Source organism: Lissotriton helveticus, chromosome 9 (genome assembly GCF_964261635.1).
Source record: "Lissotriton helveticus chromosome 9, aLisHel1.1, whole genome shotgun sequence".
Classification (NCBI taxonomy): domain Eukaryota; kingdom Metazoa; phylum Chordata; class Amphibia; order Caudata; family Salamandridae; genus Lissotriton; species Lissotriton helveticus.
In genome coordinates, this window is record NC_136070.1 from 571783428 (window position 1) to 571793909 (window position 10482).

The 10482-nt window shown below is 45.1% G+C and overlaps 1 protein-coding gene across 1 annotated transcript in view; it reads right to left on the reverse strand.

Moving 5' to 3' along the window:
* Nucleotides 1-10415, reverse strand: part of PRDX5 (peroxiredoxin 5) — a 37646-nt gene extending 27231 nt beyond the window's left edge. The window contains exon 1 of the mRNA XM_078660505.1: nt 10278-10415. Coding sequence (XP_078516631.1) covers nt 10278-10376 — 99 coding nt within the window. The 5' untranslated portion in view covers nt 10377-10415. The remainder of the gene's footprint in view (nt 1-10277) is intronic.
* Nucleotides 10416-10482: the final 67 nt, after the last annotated feature.

Below are 10482 nucleotides of genomic sequence, written 5' to 3' on the forward strand. Positions count from 1 at the left end.
GTTGAGCAACTGCCGAGACTCGAACCTGGTTCCAAAATTGGCAGCTCTGGCCGTAACACTACATCCTAGGTAGTAGGAGAGCAGCAGGTAGAATCCACATGAAAGCTCCGGTAGCTATGGACTCAAGGTTCCAACAGGACCCAGAAACAGGTTTCCGACTCAAGCTTTCAGTGGATCACCCACCTCTAAAACTGCTATATGCGATTTGATGGCCAAAAGATTTGAAAAAATTCAAAGACTAAACTCGAATTATGAAACATGAAATACATTTGAAGCCTAATTCGGAGACTCTTCCTCCTTCATGTCACTCCTCGTTTGACACCCCACCAGCAGAAAGTATCTAACACCTCACAGGCACAGGGCACTTTTGATCTCTGATAAAGTAATCTGGCAAAAAAGGGCAGTTCAGTTGCAGGTTTTGATCCAGTGACTGAGACTGTTGTGCCAGGTACACTTGGCAGTACCTGGGTATTACTGCTGCAGGAGAGTTGGGCTGTTTCCCCGTAATTTTACACTGCAGGCACAGAAAGCTGTGCATGCCAAAACTAGAGTGACCACCTCTAGGACCTTACTGACAGTTTCCAGTCTTCGATGTTTGTGTGTCAGCCTAAGGTACTCTCGACAAGCGCCTTGAGACCCTCCCGGGTGAGTAGTGCGCTATACAAATGGCATGATTGATTGATTGATGTTGGTACCATGTTTTGCTGCCTTTTAAGTAATTTGACTAACACACGTGCATTCAAAGATTTGTAGGTGAAAAGTTTAGGGCTGAAGGCAGTGACCATAATGACCTGGCGTTAAGTGGTCGCAGTACCAGAAACACAAAGACCTAGTAGCATATAACAAGTTAAATGTCACAATGAACCCTTAAAAATATGTGGAGCAGTAATGCAGCCTCCTATCAAATATCCTCCACATGGAGCAACAGAGTGCTGCGTGAGTGTGGCACATTTACAAGAAAAAGTGCAGCACTTGCCGATAACTGCAAACCGTACGGTCCCTCTAGTCACTAGGGTGACTTTCAAGCACAGCATGGCTGTCCCAATGAGACTAGATACAGCTTTGTGACCTATATAGTCCAATCGAATTAAGAAGCAAAGAGGGAGCAATCTGTGCAACAAACAGGAGTAAATAATACATAAAAGGAATTATCGGAAACATTCGGAGACATTATTATCATCGATGTATGTCGACATATCAAATACACCAATACAAAAATGTCCCAATTCAACAGAAAATGTCTGCACATGCAATGGATGCTATTTAAAATGTAACGTTGCTGCCATTCGTAGATTGCCTTATCTGCCATTACTACAGCATCAGGTTGGGTAGTGGTGCGTTGTTCAATTGGCAGAGAGCATGTGACTTTGGTATCTAGGTGTTCTACGCAGCATTTACCAGTTGCTTACACATCTCTTCGGTGGGTAAAATGTTATTCACAATAAATGAATGGATCTGTTGCACTTGGAAGCCCAAGAAAACCATTATATTTACACTGTGGTTTCTGCCACTCACAGTATGTTTGTATAAAAGATCTGAAGAGTGCATTCAGCAGAAAACAAGCCTAAATGTGCACACATCGCGCAATAAAAGATGCGCCAGTTTTATTCCGAGCAAGCCAGTTGTGCTGTAAAACCTCTTTTCACTTATTATGCATGTGCCATCTATTAAAAGGAATTTTAAGACATTGTACATAAGCCCTGAACAAGCATTGGCAAAGCCAATAGGTTTCTCCATTGAGGTCTATTGGCTTTGCCAATGGTTTTTAACCAAATTGTGCAGCATCTCCTCAGGTGCTTCAGACAGCGAAGGTAGATGTAGTAGGAAGGTAAAGGCTAATATGCACCTAGAAAGAGGAGGAGGGCAAGAAGAAAGTAAGTGTGAGAGGATGGAGAAATTGACCGCAAGAGTAAAATAGTTTATTTACAGATTGTTTTCTATACTGAAGTCAACCGGTCCAGGTTTCAGAGCTCTGTACGAAACGTTGATATAAGAAGCATGTGGTGATATTAAATACAGAGCACTGTACAATGCCTTGCAATAACAGGAGTACAAGAAACAAATTAACTTAAAAGCGGAAAATTGGTAACAGTTATAGATGAGCGCACTGCATGTAAAGGTGTAAGTATCTCAATGTTAAGTATACGCTGGTGCTCAGGTACGAAGGAGGGCGGCTACATCGACCTCTCAGACAAATCACAAAAGTGGTTTTCTTACAAATAATAACAATTTCTACCGAGCACTCAATGTCCATAAATCTCAGTCCTTTAGTTTGTCAAGATTTTCAATTTATTATCTTCATTGAAAATTCATCTTCTACAAACCAAATTATTTCAGACGCAGCCAACACGTGTTTCGTCTGGTCTGTATCGACCACGACTTCTTCAGGGCCGTAAAGTATCACCACGTCCAAAGTATTATAAAATGTTATGTTGCCTAATAATCCATAATTTCATTCTTAAATTAAACTAATTGTAATCTTCATATGGTCATTCCTCCGTAATCTTGGTATTTCCGTTCTAAATTGTCAGTTTAAAGGTTGTATCTTCAGTTTGATAATATCAATTAGCCACAATCAGTCTTCGGCAATACAGTAGATTTATTGGGTATGTCACCAGTAGGTTCTTAACATGTGCAGAGTTCCGAGTACGAAAGTCCGCGACGTTCTGATTCGGCAAAATAGATTTATTGGGTAGACGGGTATGTCACCAGTAGATTCTTAACATGTGCAGAGTTCCGAGTACGAAAGTCCGTGGCGTTCTACTATGCAACCTCGACTACCCGAAATGAGGTAGTCGAGGTTGCCTTGTACCGGTGACATAAGGGCTCAGAGGGAGACCCTTCAGCATGTTTGCAGATTCTGTTCAGTGCAGCCTTAAGCAGGCCAGCAGTGATGTTAAAACCAGAAATATGAGTGCCTTGTAGGTAGTACTCCCCATTAGTGCTTATACTACGGAGTGCAATGCAATATGTGTTGTATTTTCACGGAAATCCAAGAACAGAAGTGAAATATTAACATTTTGTGACATTTATAAGACAGACGTTATTGTTGTTCGAGTACTTTACGCTGGTGTTTGGATTCCTGTAAATCCCCAGTGTTGCAGGGTGCTTAAGAATTTTGTTTTCACAGTGGTACTGTATTCCGGGCTACCTTTGATACTTGCACAAGTGCCACCTTGCCCATGTAACGCTTGTTCCTGAGCCCGAGTGTCTAGCACTTATTGCAGGACTATACCTCTGCTTCATACTCCGTTTTCTCTTATAACTGCACACTTGTCACTTTCATTTCCTCTGGTGCACTTTTGACTACCTCATGTATTTTGTTTGCTCACAATTGTCACTATTACCTTATGTAAGTAACGTATGTTTTTGCAACCTGTTCTTTTGTAATGTTTCTTATTATGTTTCATTTCTGTTCCTGTTGTGAAGCCTCCGACGCCTTCGGGTAAAGTCCGCGCTTTATAAAAATGCATAAATACATGAATAAATAAATACCGCTTTCGGGTAAAGTCCGCGCTATATAAAAATGCATAAATATATGAATAAATAAATACCGCCTTCAGGTAAAGTCCGCGCTATATAAAAATGCATAAATACATAAATAAATAAATACCGCCTTCGGGTAAAGTCTGCGCTATATAAAAATGCATAATTAAATAAAAAATAATCACCGCAAAACATCCTTGTTACTCTGCCGGCCTGCGACCAGGAAGTCAGGCAGGCCGGCGCGATAACAGGAAACAGGAAGTAGGAGGGCGGGAGCCTACCCCGCCTCCCACGGAAGAGCCGCGATTGGAGCCGTGCACCGGAGCAGGCAGGAGCCTACCCTGCGCCCCGGTGCCTAACGAGGGAAGAAGAGTCCTGCTGCCGGGCCCTGCAGCTGAGGAGAGCCGGTGAGTGCGTTGCTGAGCTGCGGGCAGGCGCGGGGGGGGGGGGGGGAGCATGTACACGCGCGCGGGGGGGCGGCCTGTGTATGTATGTGTGTGTGTGTATGTGTCTTGGAGTGCGTGTGTGTGACTGTGGGGGAGGGGGTGTGTGTGTGAGCGAGTCGATGTGTGCGGGACGCGGACGCGACGTGCGCGTTCGCGCACACGAATCCAGGAGAGAAAATGCTCGGGCACCCTCTGGTCCGTCATTCCTCCCACAGTGATCGCTACTGGTCTCTAGCTGGATGCATCCTTACGGATGCTTTTCCAGCGAGACCCAAAAATGAAATATGTACTGGCACTGCAGTACACTGGCTCGCCTCCTCCGTTCCTCGTGCTTTCAGCCGGTCGGTGCTGGTCTGAACCAATTCCTCTAGCCAATCCAGACGCATTGCTCATGCTGCTGATAATGTTAAACAGGATGAGACCAGTGCCAGGATTGGTTGGAGCCTGTCCCTGCTCTCCACCCAGCTGTGCAAGACAGCTGGGTGGAGAGGTTTAAAGTGTGCGTGTCAGGCAGGCCAGCCCAATGGCTAGTTCAGCCCACCTAAGCTTACCCTATGATTCGCTTTCAATCAACATTTTAACCTACGATGTTACCCTTTAAAATAGATTCATCTTGGCCGCTATTGACTCCATGTTATTAATGATTGCTCCATTTACTTTCATTAGGAATAATTCACATTGGTTACTATTTAATATAGTTTGATGAATTGAAACCTTGGTCTGGGCATTTATCAGTTCTTGGTTTCTATAGCTGTTGCCCCTCACCGTTTCATCTTGTGAAAGTAAGCCTTAAGCTTGGGGGTGAGGGGGGGGGGGGGGGTCATACATGCGAGTTTGCCTCTCTGAGGTCCTCCAAATACGGTTCTTTTAGGAGCTTACCCATTGCATGTAGAAAGGTTTGCTTGCTTCTCTCTCCCTGCCCGTCAGCATGCCAGTTGGATTTCATGCTGCTCTATACATTGCGCTGAATGGAGTGGGCTGCATTTCCCTTCGCAGAAATGATCGGCTACCCAGCTGGCTGGCAGGGTTGGGACAGATTACTGAAGCCTGGTGCCCACACCATGGTGCCCGTGGCTTTACCCTCTGTGGGCTCGGTGCCCTGATGGATGAAGATGAGATGGGAATGCTGCTGAGTGTGCTGTGCATGCAGCAGTTCCATTTTGTATGGGAACTCATCACCTGGATGCGTTTCCTAGCCGTGCTAAGGGTGTGGACTCGAGACAGGCTGCAGGTGCAAGTCTACATAAACCAGACAGCCTGTAGATCCATGGATGTGCACATGTGTTTAGGATGGGGTTCGTATTCTGCAGCTCCTTGGTTAATGCAATATTCGGTTTCCCTGGCAGGGCTCTCTTCAACTCCATTGTAAATCCTGACCTCCTGCAGCCTTGCACAGCCACCAATGGTGCAGGATGACCTCCTTATCGAGAGGGCTAGATGTTAAGGAACGGGTATAGCGCCAAGCTGCATGGGCGTCCTGAGAATACCCATAGGGGGTACCAGCGTCGCCGTTCACAGAAGATCTACACGAGACTCCGGAAGTTCCTGAGTACAAATACATTAAAAGCATTTTATTTTTCGCTTACACTTACGTCACTACACAATGTGCATGTAAATGACCCGTTGAAGATGTCATTCTTGTCCCTGGGTCTGTGGCCTGGCTACCGTTCAGCAGATGGCCCATAGATATCTTGTGCGCCTCCGGTTTGCATCTCTCCTTTGTCTTACTAACTTCTCTCTTGTACAAGGTATTAGTGCTGAGTTCACCACACCTTCGGCGTGGTGTCTTTTTTGGGGTGCGTTTCACATAGCCGAAGGGATCAGAGCGCTTTACATAAGCACCAGTTGCGTTACAGATGGACATATTTATTATGTTTTGCTAGGTACTGGGAGATGAAGTGATTTGCCCAGAATCACAGGATGTTGAGCGTCCCTGTCGAGACTGGAATTGGTTCCCCAGCTTCGAAGTCGACCGCTCTAGCCGTTCGGCCATATCCTCTCCTTTTTCCTTTGCATAAGTCCTCGCAGCCTTCAAAGCATGTAGGGCTCACGAGACTCCTCTAACCCCGGATTTCTTGGACCTTCGCTGAAGCAAGTGGCTCAAGATTAATGGTTATGCAACCTAGGGCCGTTTCGTGAACCTCATCTGTTGCACAATTGTTTTCAAAACCCTAATACAAACGTGAGCCAATCTAAGGGCGAGATTACAACTCTGCTAGCCCACCTCTCTCTGGTCTGCTCCTATGCGGTGTTTCCCCTCGCAGTCTCTGAACTCTCCAGCCTGCACACTGCATACTCTTGATGATTGAACGATTTTTGGATTCTCTGTCCCTGGTCCTTTGTTCTTTACATGAACGGTCTCTGTAGATGTTGTAGATACACAGTAGCGTCCCTTGACTCAACGGGCCTTTACACCTTTTATATCGCTGGCCTTCTGATCAGCACACTTACGTTGGGTGCACCATACCGACGTCATCTGATCATAGCTATCCGAGGCCTTCAAAGGCTTGTAGGCTACACACAAATCCTAAATGCTGCATTTCAGCTTTCCTCATATCTCAGCTAGAATAATGCTTTACTGATGGTATGGCAGACAAAATGAGAATATTTGTGTTCCTGCTGGACTCCGATAGCAAACTAGCACTGGCAAAGCCAAAAGGTCTCGGCTACTCAAGATATATAAGCTTTGACAATTATTTTTAATTAAATAAAAAATAAATACCGCAAAACATCCTCGTTACTCAGCCGGCCTGCGACCAGGAAGTCAGGCAGGCGCGACAACAGGAAACAGGAAGTAGGAGGGCGGGAGCCTACCCCGCCTCCCACGGAAGAGCCGCGATTGGAGCCGTGCACCGGAGCAGGCAGGAGCCTACCCTGCGCCCCGGTGCCTAACGAGGGAAGAAGAGTCCTGCTGCCGGGCCCTGCAGCTGAGGAGAGCCGGTGAGTGCGTTGCTGAGCTGCGGGCGGGGAAGCATGTACACGCGCGGGGGGGGGGGGCGTGGGGGGCCTGTGTGTGTGTGTGTGTGTGTGTGTGTGCGTGTGCGTGTGCGTGTGTGTGTGACTGTGGGGGAGGGGTGTGTGTGCGAGCGAGTCGATGTGTACGGCGCGGGACGCAGACGCGACGTGCGCGTTCGCGCACACGAATCCAGGAGAGAAAATGCTCGGGCACCCTCTGGTCCGTCATTCCTCCCACAGTGATCGCTACTGGTCTCTAGCTGGATGCATCCTTACGGATGCTTTTCCAGCGAGACCCAAAAATGACAACAAAGAGTGGCAAAGAGTAAAGGTTAACCACCAGCAAGCCAGACTTTTTAAAGGACATTTGAGTCAACAAATAAAAAGGCAATGGGTGGGCATGTAAGCCCACAAGGAGCCTACAACATGTCTCGAAAAGACAGCACAAGCGCTACCTAGTCTCGACCTAAAAGACTATGCAATGCATTTAGGATTTTTGTAAGCCCGTTCGTACTTTCTTAAAATAACTGCTGTTTGAGAACAGAGTCTGACCTAAACATGAATAGATAAAAAACAAACAGTTTCATGACCAGAAATAAATCATTTGTGGCACAATGTTTGAATGACATTTAAGCAGGCAATGTTACTGCTTCCTACTGCGGAGAAGAGTCTGTAGGCGTATCTGTTATTTGTGAATGTTAATGTCACCCAAGCAAAAAAGTGTCACCACTTTAAATGCCTTAATACAACAGTCGAAAATAGGCTAATTACTTTACAAAAAGCATCTGATGCAACGTTGCACCCAATGTGTGTTATTTATTTTATTTAGTAACTTTAAGTGTGTGTAAGGAAGAATACTTTTGCTGTTGAAATCTATACAATTATCCATGACAAATGCCAGATCAATGCACTGCACCCAATTTATACTTGGCATCTAAATGCACCGCATACAGTAAAAAATTGGCGTGTGACACTCATTGTTACATTAGCAGTTTGCATTCTATTGCTACAGTTGTAATTCTACTTGTTATGAATATTGTGTAACAGATCAAATGTTAAAGCATGCATGATCATATAGAGGAGCTGCCATAATAATACTGGGTAAATTATAGAAACTTATTTTTTAATAAAGATATCTAACTTTCTACCACCGCCTTGAGAAAGATCAATAGCATTAGACTTGGACAGATTACCCTGTTCCAAACTAAACGGATGGTGCTCAGGTAGTGTAACAAAAGTGATTTGAACTGAAAGGTGAAGGAGCATAAATGACACCCATGAACTGGTACCTAAAGCTTAAATCCCCCATTTCTTATTCATTTTTGCTTCATACATGTACACAGGCCGAAGACCAAAGTAACATTTGTTTACAACTTTGGCCCTCAAGCACCATATATACTACCCATGTAGTCCAGAGAGACTTTTCATAGTAATCCTAGGGTAGCATGCTACCAATCTGCATACGTGCTTCAGCATCTCATCAAGGGAATGAAGTGCCACATTTATAAAATCAGAATATAGTTTAGAACTGGGTTACATTGATGAGAGACAAGAACCCCGTCTCCATTAAGAAAGAGTACTCTATAAAAATAGAGGATATAAACTATTTTTACATGTTGTCTTAACTGCCGAGTGTATTTTATGTACCTGCAGACATTCTGTACAGTCTAGGAATGAGATTTCCAACCTGAAACAGTTCACAATCGACTACATCCATTATGCTCATGAACGGCATGGGAGCTGGCCCCTACATTAACCTCTCCCCCTCCAAAACTTCTCACAAACGGCTCAGTCACCTCTCTCTCCAAGTTGCATATCTCTTCTTACGGTCCAGACATCGCCCCTCTTTTACTCGCCGCAGTCCCACAAAATCAGAATATGATAATCTCCCCAACCCATGTGAAAGAATGCTTTCCTGTACCGGCATAGCTGTGGCACCGAGCCCTGGCTTGAAAATGTATGTGCATAATGTCCGTGCTGTATTTGAAAAGAGAGTGCGGTCATAGAGAACGTGATTCTGTTTGGAATGCAGAGGGTGTGAATCCTGGTAGCTATTACATATGCGCTAAATTGCAGCACTGTTTTAAATCTACTAAAACGATTCCTAACCGGAGCAGACCTGACAAGACGCGCATGACTGTTTGCTCATTCCTGGCCTGTTCACTAATAAAGACGAAGTTACTTTACAACAAAGGGGAGGGAGTTCATTTATTCTCCGAAGCCTTCTACGTAAATACATATGAGTCAGCCAGATCATTGGCATACTCGCGACCCCGGTAATACACAACTCTACGTATGCAGGGTCTCTGCTATATTTTTCAAGAAAACCACATAATTGGTCAACTCACCCACATTTTGCAAGTGACACTCTCTTCGCTCAGTCACTCTGGTGACAAACAAGATGACCCCATAATCACCAATGTGCTCACATTCTTTTCAAACCTAGACCGCCTTCCAAAGAAACAATGTATTCACCTTATTGGAATCTCCCTCTTAAACCTCTAACGTTACAGCCTCTAATTTTACAGCCAACAGATATACAAACAGCTCACCATATCGGTGAACGCTTTCCCACCATTTTTGGGTTGAATACCTTTACTGGGAGACACTGCCTCAATACTCCCCTATCGTAGAAGTGGCTCCAAATCCCCCTCTCCGTTTATACTGCAATTTGTTCTGCAGTTTTATAAAGCACAAACACCAACTGAAAGCATTAGACTGCTTTGCATGAGTATCAGATTGTATTACACAAGGCCAGATTATTTTAATAAAGGCATGTGAATCTAAGTGATTTGCCCAGAATCACGGGATTTTGAGCGGACGCCGGGATTTGAATCTGGTTCTCTAATCCAAAATTGGCAACTCTGGTCGTTAGGTTTCATCTCCGTCTCCTGTACCTGTACTAATAGACATGTGGCTTTACTGCTCCCGCTATGTCCCCAGCTACCGATTTCTTTCCCTCTAGCCCTCTGCAGGCACCCGCCTTTAATACCCTCGTTGCGAAATGACCTTCGCACTGAATCTGAAACTTTGTAACTCCCTACCGTCTCCCCACCCAAATGGACTCTGCCTCGCCCAATCCCCATGGTTTGCCAAATAATTCCATGTAAGACGAACATGTATGAAGTTAATGAGCTTTTATTTCCACATATCAGTGCATTCTCCAATATAGCATATGTTTGCTGAAGTTGTATATATATCTGGTGAAATTATTTCGAATGTATACATGGGGGAAATGTGTGCAACAACCCCCAATAACAAATCTCCACCCTGCGTCTGCTCTGATCCCACTAGTACAACAGCAGCTGCTCTTCTTACTGCTCCCTCCTCCTGTGCCCTCTCCGGCACCCATTCCCCGCCCTAGAAAAGGTTCTTTTCGGTCATATTTACCTGCGCAGACATGGTTCTGGATGCTATGAAGCTTCTGCTGACTGCTCTGACCGCTCTCAGTAGAAAGAGTGACCGATGAGCGCTTATTAACGGAGCCATGGAGGAGATTGGGCATGCGCTTTCTCTTCACCACACCCCTCTCCGTAACACTACCCCCAAATAACTCCTCCCAGTTCTACTAAAATATTTATATAACATATTCCAA